General features: G+C 50.2%; 1 protein-coding gene across 1 annotated transcript in view; it reads left to right on the forward strand.

Annotated features, from left to right (window-relative positions):
* The first annotated feature begins 4,925 nt into the window (after nucleotides 1-4,925).
* Nucleotides 4,926-14,361, forward strand: part of NEURL1 (neuralized E3 ubiquitin protein ligase 1) — a 75,448-nt gene continuing 66,012 nt past the window's right edge. Inside the window, exon 1 of the mRNA XM_021699949.2 lies at nucleotides 4,926-5,010. Coding sequence (XP_021555624.2) covers nucleotides 4,926-5,010 — 85 coding nt within the window. The remainder of the gene's footprint in view (nucleotides 5,011-14,361) is intronic.

Consider the following 14,361-nt stretch of genomic DNA (forward strand, 5'->3'; position numbering starts at 1 on the left):
ATTCTTTCACCAACACCACACTGTCGTGATTACTGTAGCTTTATAGTAAATCTTGAAGTTGGGTAGCGTCAGTCCTTCAACTCTGTTCTTCAATATTGTGTTGGTCATTCCAGGTCTTTTGCCTCTTCATACATACTTTAGAATCAGTTTGTTGACACCCACAAAATAACTTGCTGGAATTTTTATTGGGATGCGTTGACTCTATAGATCAAGTTGGGAAGAACTGCTATCTTGACGATATTGAGACCTACTGTGTGTTCGGCCCTAACCTTAGCCCTGGGAGGTAGGAAGCTGGAACATACAGAAGCACAGGAGAGGCTCCCTCTATGGTGCTGGCGAGGAAACTGCACCTCACACAGTGCCAGGCATACAGGTAGTGCTCAATAAATGGTCACTGGGGCAACAGAGATGCTGAATTCCAAAGCGCCTGGGCGATATGGTGCCCATGCCGTGCTAAGATGGGTAGCACAGACTCCCATCCCTCCAAGGGAAGACCTGGCCTCAGGGACAACTTTGCGAGAAAGGCACTGTTGAGAAGAGAACAGGCCAGGTGGACTGGTCTGAGCAAGTCTCTCGACAGGGTGGCTGTGCCGATAGGGGAATTTGCTGATTGATTGATTGATTCATTGAACAAATATTTATTGGGTATCTATTATGTATCAGGCACTCAGAGATCTCCCCCTCTAGCCTGTCCAGCCACCTCCTGCCATTCAGACAGGACAACCCTGCATAGATTTTCTGATGGCCTGATAATTATGGACTGGGCCTTGAGGGATGGCGGGGGGTCCTGTCTCCCAGCCTCGGGATGGTTGTGGCTTTTTCCTATTTTAAGGTTAGTTTCTTGACAGGGAGGAAGGTATCACGGTATGGACTAGGGTGGTCTCAAGTTGCAGGGAGCCCATCGTGGCCTAGATGAACCCCACGCTTGCCTGCCTGGTGGGGCCCCTCCCTGGGGCTGGTTCTGGGCTCAGCATCCAGGTGCTCAGGGAAGGAATTCGTTATTCTGTCAAATATTTTATTATTTATCAACGTGGAGACGCTTCAAGACTTGAACTGATCTGGGAGCTGGGAAGAGGGAGGGGAACCAGCAGGAGGAGACAGGCAAGGAACAAAAAGAGAAGAGAGATGGCCAGGAGAGGAAGTGACAAGAAGCAGAGAAGGGCGTGGAGAAGGGGACAAAGACAAAGGGAGTGAGGGAAAGAGGAAGAGACAGAGACAGAGGGAGAAAGGAGTCAGCCTTAAGGGAGAGAAACAAGACAGAGGGAAGGGGAAAGAGGGGGCTAGAGCTGCTGTTGAAGGAGCTCCAGTTCTGCCGGACATCCCTGCTTGGGCTCCTCCCTCTCCTGCATGCTGGTGTGAGCACTCACAGCACCCACACATGCATGCACAAGGACACACGTGTACATCCATGCAAACACATGCACCAACACCCATCCCCCTGGGCACCGCCTTCAGAATCTCTACCACTGGGGGGGCGGGGTTGCCACGGCGACAGGTACTGGAGCCCCACCTCATGGGTATTAATAGCTTCCACTGAAGTCACCGAAACAAGGATTTCATCCAACCTTGTCTCCCTGGCAGCTTCCTTCTCCCTCCTCCCTTCCAGGATGGGGCTAGACAGGACCCTTGGGGCCACACAGGCCATTTCCCTGCCTCCTGGCAGCTGCCTTGGTAAAGAATGTCCTGGAAGCCTCAGGGATTCTGCCCCAATGTCCAGTGGGAAGGGGACTGCTGGCATTCTTTGATTCTTTGAGCTGAGTCTAACCATAGCCCCTGCCAGAAAAGGGTTTCTGAGACACAGGAGCCCTCCGAGGGCTCACTCTCAGCTTCTCAGGGTCCCATGCGGTCACGTCTGTCTTCTCTAGGTTTCTGCCTGGCTAAACACTTGCATCCAGCTGACACTTGACAGTGGCCTCCCTTCCCACAGTATAGAGCTCCCTGGAAGGGCTAGGGCCAGGCCAGGGAGGGGGCGTGGGGTGCAACATTTCAGAGGCACTCACTTGTGACCCCGCGAGAGCCAGCGCGCCCCTGCATTTTACACCAGGGATGCCTCGCTTGCCTCATCCTCTCCTGGCTCTGCTGATGCTCCCATTACCTCCTCAACCCTCTTGGGGCAGCAGAGGTTTCTTTCCCGCCCTCAGTTCCCCGCCTGGGTCCCCAGTTCCTCTCACCTTCCTGTGAGACTCCCTGGGATGGGGCTGCAGAGCCTGTAGCTGCCTCTGGACCCGCCTGACAGGCACTAGTCTCTGGCCCTCACTTCCTCTTCCCTTTGACCTTCTCTAACTCTCCCCTGCTTTGCCCACAGTCCCAGCTTTAGACTACGTGGGGCCTGTGACATCCCTGCTCTCTTCTCCCTTTGGGGCCTCATCCCCCCACCCCCATCCCCTGGCTCATGCACCAGCTCCTCCTCCCTGAGGAAGGGAGGGGTGGGACTCCGGGGCAGACCTGAGCCGCCCCTCAGCCACCCTCTGTAAGTCCTACCAAGAGCCCTGCACTTCACTCACACTCCAGGGGAATTAGTCTGGTCTAGACAGAGCCTTCAGATTTATTCTCAGGCCAGCAGCAGTTCACAGTTTACCTCACTGCAGCAGACTTCAGGGTATATGTGTATGTGTGAGAGTCTGTGTACGCTTGTGTAGAAATGAGTGTGCGAGAGTGCAGAGGTGTGTGTGCAAATGTGTGAGTGTGCTGCCATTCAGAGCCCATGGATTTCTGACGCATGAGTCATGGGTTGGGAGCGAGCCTCGAGAAGATATGCCCATAAATAAGACAGCACCCCTAACCTCCATGTCCATTCTGCAGCTGACTGGGCACGTGATCTTGGGCATCTAAGACGCTGGAGGCGGGGGTGGGGGCTGTCTTTCCCTCCAGACCCCACAGAGCAGCTGTCATGGATATTTCTAGCTTGCCTGGAGTCCCAGACATTTATGGATGTGATGCCTGCAATGGGTGGGGGTCAGGGGGCAGGGGAGGGACATAAAGAGCTTCACTCCCAGGGATCTTAGTGGAGTTCTGCTGGCAGCCAGGCAGATTCATCCATTCCACAAGTATTTTTTGATAGTCTGTCACGTGCCGGGCACTCTCCTACGGGCTGGGGACATCATGGTGAATAGAGGTGACCTGACCTCTCGCCTCACAGAGCTTATGTTCTAGTGGGGGGAGGCAGAACATAAATAAGGGGGAAAGGTTACTTTCACCGTAATCCCCCCTTCCCCCAAAAAACCAATAATGGTATGGGAAGTGGCCGAGGTGGTGGGGGTTCTTTAGTTGGGGTTGGCAGGGAAGGTCAGGTGGTGACACGTGAACTGTGCCTGAATAATGAGGAGCCATCACATGGAGACCTGAGGGAAGAACCTTCCATAAGAGGATGGATGAGATGCTTGTTGTCAGCTCACACCCTCACTGGATTCTGGATCAAAGTTGCTGAAGCCAGAGAACTAGAGGTGACCTAGAGGAGCAGGAAGGCAGATTCTCTCTCTGGGGGGACCGTGGTTTATCTTCTACCCCAACAGACAGGGAGAAGGAGATACCCTACATCCAGGTAGAAGGGAATGGCTCCCTTACCCCTTCCTGCAGGCTTCCTGGTAGCAGTATTGAGCTGGAGGATAAAAGAGTCATGTGAATAGATAACTTGCTGAAGCCCCTTCCTCTAGGAAGCCTTCTTTGATTGCTAAGGGCCACAGAGGCTGGGCTCGCCCCACCTCTTACAGTTGACAGAACCACCTGGTTCAGAGTTGGTGGTTCTCTCACGGTTTGTCCCTGAGAGCTGTTCCCCCAGCTTGGCCAGGTCTCCTAGGTCCTCTCTGTATTCACAAAGGCCCCCAATGCGATGTGTGCAGTGACCGGATAGCCGGGGCTTCTTGTCCTGAGCCCTTGCCCCAGCGCACCCTCAGATGTAACTGAGGGCCGACGGTCAAGTGCTTTGGTTTCTAATCTCACCCCACTCATTGAATCAACCATTCACTCATCAAAAAAAATTTTTTTTCTTGAGCTTTTACTGTGTGCCAGGCCCTGTACCCGGCGCCAAGGGGACTGTAAAGTAGAGCTAACTCGCCCTGCGCCCGGCATCCGGGGACCTCAACGTTCTTGCTGTTTCTGTTTTCAACCCCGAGTTCCACTATCCGTGAGAGGAATGCGCCCAACTCCCGGAGCCCCGGTATCTGCCTGGCCTCTTCCCCCGACGTGGGCCGGGCCCCCAGCGCCGCGGAGAACTTGTGGCAGCGGGAACGCGGCGCGCCCCGGGGCCACATCTGGCTGAGCGCGCGCGCGCGTGTCACTAAGACGCTCATTCACCGGCGCAGCTGTCACCATAACAACCGGAGCGAGGGAATCCTGGCGACTGCGGCGGGCGGGGGGCGGGGGCGGCGGCCGCGGGAGGAAGCCGGCGGGGGCGCCCAGCACGCCCCGCGCTCCACAGAGCCCCGCTCTATGCGGACCCACCGGCGGGAGGGCGCCACGCACGTCGCCGCAGCGGCCGTCCCCGCGGGCGGGGACCGAGCCCGCCGCCCAGCCGCCCGGCGCTCGCGCCGGGAGCCCTGACTCTATGGCCCGGGGGGAGCGCGCCGGAGCCTCCGCGCCGCCCATCACCGGCGGGAAGCCGAGCGCCAGCCGGAGGAACAGGGGAGCCCCGGGCGCCGCGGGCCCCGGCCCAGGGGCCCGCCCGCGGCCCCCGCCCCCGCCGCGGGGAATGGCAGGCAGGTAGCCGGCTGGCGCGAGGACCCCCGCGGCGGGCAGGACGGGCCGAGGACGGCGCGGCCCCGAGAGAGGGAGGAGAGCGGCGGCCCGCCCGCCCCCGGCCGCAGCCCCGGCAGGGCCCTCCCCCGGCGGCGCGCGCCCGCGCGCGCACACATTCGCACACCGTACCTCGGCTCCTGCCCAGCCTCTCCTGCCCCCCGCGAGTGCCGAACCCCTTGGGGCCGGATGCCATGGGTAACAACTTCTCCAGTATCCCCTCTCTGCCCCGAGGAAACCCGAGCCGGGCGCCGCGGGGCCACCCCCAAACCCTCAAAGGTAAGGAAGGCTCCGCCGGGCCAGACGCAGCCGGAGGACTGGGGCGCAGGTGGAGGGGCAGGGAGATGTGGACAGGTGTAGTTGGGGAGGACGGGCAGGTGCCACCTGTTGTGCGTATTTGGAGACTCGAGGTGCGCATCTGGCCCTAGAGGTGGGCTGGGGTGGGGGGTTGCTGGTGGTGATGTTGAAAACCGGGAGGATGGCGTTCCGTGGGGTCTGCGCAGTTTTCCCTGCCAGCAGTGGGAACGTCACTGGAGTTAACTCAGGCCATGATGCTAGGCTAGCGTGCAGGCGTTGGGAAGGGCATTTGCCCAGTGGGTAGGGAAGTGTGGCAGGATGCTCAGGCTGGCCAGCTGTGCTTTTCAAGGGAGGCATCTCAGTCTCCTTTTTCATCTACCCAGGGCTGGAGAGGTCACGCTGGAAGTACTAGTTGCATTTCCAGTTGGACGATCTTAAAGATCCAGGACTGACTGACAGCAGCCTGGAAGAAGGGGCCAAAGCTGATGGCCTCTCGAGTCCTCTGCAGCTGTTGACTTTTTGCATCCACAGACTCAGCTTGTTTTCTGGTTCCTCCAAAGGCCAGATGTCCAGTTGGAACCTTAGAAAGGAAAAGCTGGGAGCCTTGAAAGAGAGGAACATTTACCAGGAATGTCTTTGCTGTCTAAACCCCCAGACCTACCCAGCACCGGAAGGGAGGCCCTAGGCCCAGTCCTCAGCCCTGAGGCTTCCAGTGCTGTCTCTGACCTTTGCAAGACCCAACTGGGTCCTCCCAGGCCCTCAGACCCCACTGATTCCCTTCAGGAACCTGCTTTTCTATCCCTTAGAACCAGCTAGCACTTGTCCTGGGCGTTCTGATGACTAAGAGCTAGGAAGGGAAGCCCCTGGTCTTCCACAAAGAACCACCCACTTCTTCAGTCCCTTGGGTTGTGTTAAAGTTAACACTTTAACAAAATGTTAAAGTTTACAAAGAACTTTCACAAACACCTGTTCATGTGAGCGAGGAAACTGCTCTGGGTAGTCAGCAAAACTAATCGAACCCATTTTATGGTGGAGGAGAACCAGTGCTTGTTTTATATTCCTGAAGCCAGTGAGAGGCAGAGCTAGGCTGCAGAGCTGTATCTTCTGACTTGGAATTCTGTCCTCTCTTTCACTGGACAGTTAACTTTTCAGACTGGGAGAGAGGAGAGACAGGACCACTGTTCAGCGTTCTAACTCCAAACCTTTCAGAACTTACGCTCTCACTGGGTTTGGGAAGATCAGTGGGTTTGTTGTGTCTTTCTGGAAATTAATATGGTGGTACATGTCAATCTTTTTAAAATAACACATTCATTGGCCTTGTGATTCTCCTTAGAGGAACTGATCCCAGCAAAATGGAGATCTGGGCAAATACTTATGCATCAGGTGAAGATGTTCACGGCAGTGTTATTTATACTCGGAAAACAACCTAAATGCCCTGTAATCATGGTATATCCTCTCAGTGGAGTATAATGCAATCTTTAAAATTGTATTTTTGAAGAATATTTGATGACTTGGGAAAATACTCAGTGCAGCGTAATGACAGTTGAAAAAAGCAGGATTCAAAGTTGTATAGGCTGTGAGATCCCAATTTTGTTAAAAAAAATATGAATGCAAAAAAAAAAAAAAAAATCAAACCTTGGAAAGTGTCCAAAATGGTAACAATGGTTTTCCTCTGGTAAATGGGATCATGTAAGATTTTTTCTTTTCTTTTTTATACTTCACTCTTTTTAAAAAATTTCTACAATAAGCAAGTATTATTTTTTTATCATCAGAAATAAGCTGTAAGTATTAACATGGATAAAGACTATTTCTGAGTATTGGAAACAGATTCCTAACGATGGAGGAACCTGTGGACATCCTCCCGTTCAATGTCCTCCCTCACAAGTGAGAAGAATGAAGGGAAGGGAGAGTGATTTGCCCAGTTACTCAGTGCATCAGAAGGCAAAGTCAGGCTGAACCCTTCAAGGATAGGGTAGCTGGGCCAGTGAGTTGACTTGGGGTTTAATTGCTCACAAACTGCCCCAAGAAGGCTGGCCTGCTCCATCCTTGACCCTAGGGAAGCCCAGAGAAGGCTTTGGTAATTGTACCCCTTTTTACCTAAAATGTGGGATTGTGGGGATGTGAGGTCTCCGTGGCTGGGGTCTTCGGCAAGGGAGAAAAGGGGCAGGAGAGGGTCTGGGATCCTCCTACCTCCCTGTCCCCACCCCAACTTCCTCCTCTGCCTGACTCCCCACCTAGGTGGCCTGGGAAACCTCCCTTATGCTGCCTCCCTAGTTTACAGGGATCAGTTTCTTCTTCTAGGGGACTAAATTGTGGTGAAATTCTCCCCCTAACTGTCTCCCTCCCTCTGCCCATCTCCCTTCAGGCTTGATTTACCAGAATCCACTCTCTTCTCCCTTCCCACACACCTATAGGAGGTGGCCATGAGAATTTTGATTTTGCTCCTTCCAAGCCTGAGATGAGGATTAGAGTGTGCCCATGACGGCCACCTATGGGTGCCCTCTGTCCTTTGCCCAGGTTCCACTGATCCTGACTTCTCCAGACCCTAATAAAGCCATCAGCTTTATTCTGTGATTGTTTTAGTGTCCATTCGAAATTCCCTTCTAACTGTATCAGCATTGACCTAGTAGTCTTCTCTGATATATCACTGGTCATCCAGAATTCCATTTCAATTCTATTGGTGTTGACCTCAATACTGACTGTGATTCTAAGCCTGTCCACCCAGACTTCTGCTCAGATTGCTTATGTACTCACCCTGAATCCAGCTCTAATTCATATCAGTGTCTATCTTAGAAATTTGCTAGGGGTGAGGAACTCTCGATTTTTTCTCTCCTTCTATAATTGCAATCTCTATTGATTTCTCACCATTTTAATTAAAACAACTGGAAGGGATCTGGCATAATAGGCACCCTGGGACACATTGGAGAGCTAAGACTGGTCTGGCTGTCAGTCCGACATGAAATGAAGCTCATCCATCACCTCTCAGGTGGTAGACTTTGGTGTTCTCCTTGGAGACACACTGACTTCATTGTTGGTGATTCCCACTGGGGTCTGAACAGGGTTGGTCTAGGAGTGTCCAGGGGAGAGATCCAAGGCATAGCTCTGGGCTTAGGACCAACAGACAGTTACAAGGAGTTGCTATGTGCCTGGCCTAGAGGTGAGGGTTTCTGACATCCCTGTACATTCACAGGCTGAAGATCTATTTGAAAAGGCAAGGTGGATTTGAGCTGGACATGGAGGGAACTGCACAAATTGGATAGGTGACAAGGGGTGCAGCAGGCATGCTAGGGTATGGGGAGGAGGGTTGGGAAAGAGACATACAGCAGAGGCTTGAAGGTGGGAATCGGTAGCTGTGTGTATATATTCTCAGTGAGGGGCACAGGGTAATTGGGGCAAGGGGCTCATGCTTCATGGAGACAAATACAGAGAATAAAGAACTTCCTCCTTTCCCAGTTCTTTCTGAGTGCCTGCCTGCTTGGTGTATGTGTTGAGGGAAAGGTAACTAAGAAAACCCTGTGGAGGGCTATCCAGCCCCAGTGGTTACCTATAGATGAGGATTGGATGGGCCACCCCCCATCGTTTTTTTTTTTAATTGTAGTGAAATTTACATGAAATCTACCATTTTAATATTTTATTTATTTTTGTTTTATTTATTTTAGAAAGAGAGAGAAGGAGAGAGAGTGGGGGAAGGGGCAGAGGGAGAGAATCTTTAAGCAGACTCCCTGCTGAGCATGGAGCCCAACGTGGGGCTCAGGTCCACGACCCATGAGATCATGACCTGAGCCAAAACCAAGAGTCGGACACTTAACCGACTGAGCCACCCAGGTGCCCTCATTTTAACATTTTAAAGCGTACAGTCCAGTGACATTTAGTACATGCACAGTGTTGTGCAACCACCACCTCTATCAAGTTCCAGAACATTTTCATCACCTCAAAAGGAAAGCCTGTATCCAGTAAGCAGTCACTCCCCATTACCCACTCCCCTGAATCCTTGGCTAAGAATGCTACCCAGAAACACTGACCTAGGAAGTGGTGGCACTGGGACTTTTACCCAGAACACCAGAGCCCATGGGGGAGAACACATTAGGGCTTTCTTTTCCCTGACCCTCTGGGATGGCACGTGCTCTTGCCAAGATATGCACATTGAGGGTCAGGCATTGGCTCTCAATCACAGAGGCCAAGATGGAGGCTGGATAGGCAAGAGCAAGAAGGGTGGGGGGAGGAGGGCAGGAGCTGGGCACTGCCCGGGGGATGCCAGGGATGCCTCTATCCTGGTGTGCCAGCTGCCTGGGCCTATTTCTTGTTGGTCTGTGACTCTCCCAAGGGCTAGAGGCTTAGGAGCTGCTTATCACTGAACTGGTTGCTTTGGCAACCCTGGGCAGGATGCAAGTGGTCTCCGTGGTAACGCCTGGGAAACCTGCCTATGGGGATGGAGGGAAGTGGACTGGCCAGCGGTCAGGCAGGGTGGCACAGGCAGAGCTGGGCTAGTCTGCTGAGATCAAAGGCCTTTGGGGAGGGTCAAGCTTATGAAATAGCCTGGGCTGCCTGTTGGCTGTTCCCCAGCAAGCCAGAGTCCAGTGGCCCAGGGGAACTGGGGGCCTGCCTGGCGACGCCAAAGGCACCAATGCCCAGGAAGTGGGAGGAGATGGGGGTGAGAGTGGGAAGGGGGGTAGAGTATAGCTTCTGGATGACAGATCCAGCTACAGGGTTTATTAAAAGATGCTTATCAGAGGTCATTACCCAGATCCTGCTGTTTTGGGAAATGAGCAGGTGCTGACGCACGTGGGGAGCCGGGCGGGGAGAAAAGAAGGTCTAGGAGAGGAGGAGAAGGAAATAGATAAGAGTCACTGGCAGGCAGGTGGGAGGCCTTGGTTTTCTCTCTGCTCTAGCTGCAATTGGGGGGTAGGCCGGGCTCTGCACTGGGCTCTGGAACTGAGGTTCTCCTAGGGTGAGAGTTGGGGTTCTAGGAATGCTCTGATGGGAAGGACAAATGCATACTGAGCATTGACGATGGGCCAGGCACTGTCGTAGGCATGAGAATACAGTGGTGTACAAAATAGATGAGGGCTTGCTGCCACGGCTGCCATGAAGCTTCCCCTCCAGTGGAGAGGCAGATGGGAAGAAAAATGACAAATGAACAAAAATGAATCGGAATACGATAAAAGTGCTAACATGCTATGTGCTGGAGTCTGTACTAAGCTCTTTACACCTATTATCTCATTTATTTTTTTTAAAGATTTTATTTATTATTTTAAAGAGAGAGTGCGTGTGCACGTGAGTGGGGGGAGGGGCAGAGGGAGAGAGAGAATCCCAAGCCAACTCCGCACTGAGCACAGAGCTAGACGCAGGGCCCGATCCCACGACCCTGAGATCATGACCTGAGCCAAAATCAAGAGTTAGACGCTCAGCCGACTGAGCCACCCAGGCGCCCCTTATCTTATGTAATTTTTAAAACAAACCTGTGAAGGAAGTATGATTATTAACCCCATTTATGGATGGATAAACTGAAGCTTAGAGGTTAAGCAACTTGCTCAAAGTCAAATGGCTGATACAAGATGGAGCTGGGATTCTGGCCAAAATCTTTCTGATTTTGGAGCTACTGTTCTCTCTTTCTCTTTTTAATACAGACATACTTAGGAGATATTGTGGGTTGTGTTGCAGATCTCTGCAGTAAAGTGAATGTTATAATAAAGTGAGTCAAATGAATTTTTTGGTTTCTTAGTGCATATGAAAGTTGTGTTTATGCTATACTGTAGTCTATTAAGTGTGCAGTAGCATTATGTCTAAAAAAAACAGTGTACAGGGCGCCTGGGTGGCTCAGTTGGTTAAGCGACTGCCTTCGGCCCAGGTCATGATCCTGGAGTCCCAGGATCGAGTCCCGCATCGGGCTCCCTGCTCGGCAGGGAGTCTGCTTCTCCCTCTGACCCTCCTGCCTCTCATGCTCTCTGTCTCTCATTCTCTCTCTCTCAAATAAATAAATAAAATCTTAAAAAAAAAAAAAACAGTGTACATACCTTAATTTAAAATATTTTATTGCTAAAAAAAATGCTAACCATCACCTGAGCTTTCAGTGAGTTGTGTTCTTGCTGGTGGAGGGTCTTGCCTTGATGTTGATAGCTGCTGACTGATCAGGGTGGTGGCTGCTGAAGGTTGGGGGTGATTGTGGCAGTTTCTTTCTTTTTTTTTTTTTTTAAGATTTTATTTATTTGAGAGAGAGCATGAGTGGGGGAAGGGAAGAGGGAGAGAATTTTCAAGCAGACTCTTTGCTGAGTGTGGAGCCTGACACAGGGCTCGATCCCAACAACCTAGGAGATCATGACCTGAAACCAAGAGTCAGATGCTTAACCAACTGAGCCACCCAGGTGCCCCTGTGGCAGTTTCTTAGAATAAGACAACAATGAAGTTTGCTGCACCAATTGACTCTTCCTTTCACAAATGATTTCTCTGTAGCATGTGGTGCTAATTTGATAGCATTTTACCCACAGGAGAACTTTTTTCAAAATTGGAGTCAATCCTCTCGAACCCTACTGCTACTGCTTTATCCACTAAGTTTATGTAATATTCTAAATCCTTTGTTGTCCTTTCAACAATCTCCACAGCATCTTAAGAAACCACTTTGTTCATCCATAAGAAGCAGCTCCTCATCTGTTAAAGTTTTATTACGAGATTGCAGCAATTCCGTCCCATCTTCAGGCTCCACTTCTCATTCTAGTTTTCTTACTGTTTCCATCCTATCTGCAGTTACGTCCTCCACTGAAGTCTTGAACTTCTCAGAGGCATCCATGATGGTTGGCATCAACTTGTTCCAAACTCCTGTTAATGCTGACATTTTGACCTCTTTCCATCAATCATAAATGTTCTTAATGGCATCTAGAATGGTGAATCCTTTCCAGAAGGTTTTCTATTGACTTTGCCCAGATCTATAAGAGGAATCACTATCCGTGGCAGCTACAGCCTTATGAAATGCATTTCTTTTTTTTTTTCTTAAAGATTTTATTTATTTATTTGAGACAGAGAGAATGAGAGACAGAGAGCATGAGAGGGAAGAGGGTCAGAGGGAGAAGCAGACTCCCTGTCGAGCAGGGAGCCCGATGCGGGACTCGATCCCGGGACTCCAGGATCATGACCTGAGCCGAAGGCAGTCGCTTAACCGACTGAGCCACCCAGGCGCCCTATGAAATGCATTTCTTAAATAGTAAGGCTTGGAAGTCAAAATGACTCCTTGCTCCATGAGCTGCAGAACGAAGGTTGTGTCAGCAGGCGTGAAAACAACACTCATCTCGTTGTCCATCTCCATCAGAGCTCTTGGGTAACCAGGTGCATTGTCAACAAACAGTAATATTTTGAAAGGAATCTTTTTTTCTGAGCCGTAGTTCTCAACAGTGAGCTTAAAATATTCAGTAAACCATGTGGTAAACAGATCTAGGCTTCGTTGCTCCATTTATAGCACATGGGCAGAATAGATTTAGCATAATTCTTGAGGGGCCTAGGATTTTCAGAATGGTCAATGGGGCATTGGCTTCAACTTAAAGCCTCCAGTTGCATTAGTCCCTAATAAGAGAGTCAGCCTGTCCTTTGGAGCTTTGAAACCAGGCACTGACTTCTCCTCTCTAGCTATGAAAATCCTAGATGGCATCTTCTCTAATAGAAGGCTCTTTCGTCTACATGGAAAATCTGCTGTTGAGTGTAGCCACCTTCGAGAATGATCTTAGCTGGATCTTCTGGATTCCTTGCTGCGGCTTCTACAGCAGCACCTGCTGCTTCACCTTGCACGTTTATGTTGTGGCGACGGCTTCTCTCTTCAACCCTCATGAACCCACCTCTGCTAGCTTCAAGCTTTTCTTCTCCAGCTTCCTCAACTCCCTCAGCATTCACAGCATTGAAGAGTCAGGGCCTTGCTCTGGATGAGGCTTTGGCTTTAAGAACATGTTGTGGTTGGTTTGATCGTCTGTTCAGACCACCAAAACTTCCTTCATATCTGCCATCAGACTGTTTTGCTTTCATATCATTCATGTGTTCACTGGGGTAGCACTTGCAATTTCCTTCAAGACCTTTTCTTTTGCACTCACAGCTTGGCTAACTGTTTGGCACAAGAGGCCTTGCTTTCCCTATCTCCCACCTTCCTCACTAAGCTTAATCACTGTTAGCTTTTGATTCAAAGTGAGAGGTGCAAGACTCTTCCTTGCACTTGAACACTTAGAGGCCAATGCAGGTTGTCAATTGGCCAAATTTCCATATTGTTGTTGGTAGAGCAGTCAGAACACATACAACATTTATCGGTTAAGTTTGTGTCTTATAGGGGTGTGGTTGGTGACACCCCCGAAAGGTAACCGATCACAGGTCACCATAATAAATATAATAATAATGCAAAAGTTGGAAATATTGCGAGAATTACCAAAATGTGACACAGAGACACGAAGTGATCAAATACTGTTGGAAAATGGCACCGGTGGACTTGCTGGATGCAGGATGGCCACAAATCTTCAATTTGTACAGAAACCTCAGTATCTGCAAAGTGCAGTGAAGTGAAGCACCATAAAACGAGGTATGCCTGTAACCTCTTTATTTAGAACAGTTTTAGATTTACAGGATTATTGCAAAATAATATGGGGAGTTTCCAGATACCCCATATCTGGTTTCCCCATTATTAACATTTTAGTATGGAAAATTTGTGGCAAATAATGAACCAGTATCTGTACACTGTTATTAACTAATGTTTATACTTTATTCAGATTGCCTTCGTTTTCCCAGTGTTCTTTTTCTGTACCAGGATCCCATCCAGGATATCACATTATATTTTTAGGTACCATCTTATATATTTAGTTGTCATGTTTTCTTAGGTTCCTAAGATAATTTCTCATGCTTTCTTTGTTTTTGGTGACCTTGACAGTTTTGAGGATTACTGGTTAAGTATCTTATACGCTGCCCCTTTCTTGGGATTTCTCTGATGTTCTTCTTGTGATTAGATTGCTGTGTAGGTTTTGGAGAGATAGACCGTAGAGGTGAAGTGCCATTTTCATCACATATCAACAATGCATGCAATCAACATGATTTATCCCTGGTGAAGTTGACCTTGATCACTTGGCTGAGGTAGTGCTTGTCTGATTTCTTCACTGTAAAGTTAAAGTTATACTTTTCTCCCCTTTCCGTATTGAACTCTTTGGAAGACAGTCCCCATGCACAGCCCTCACTTAAGGGGTGGGAGTTATACTTCATTCCCTGAGGCCCAAGCACTACTTTATTTTATTTTTAATTTTTTAAAAAAGATCTTATTTATTTTTTTGAAAGAGAGTGAGTGAGAAAGAGCACATGAGCACGGGGGGGGGGGGGGGG

This window comes from Neomonachus schauinslandi, chromosome 6, assembly GCF_002201575.2.
Source record: "Neomonachus schauinslandi chromosome 6, ASM220157v2, whole genome shotgun sequence".
In the NCBI taxonomy this organism is placed as follows: Eukaryota; Metazoa; Chordata; class Mammalia; order Carnivora; family Phocidae; genus Neomonachus; species Neomonachus schauinslandi.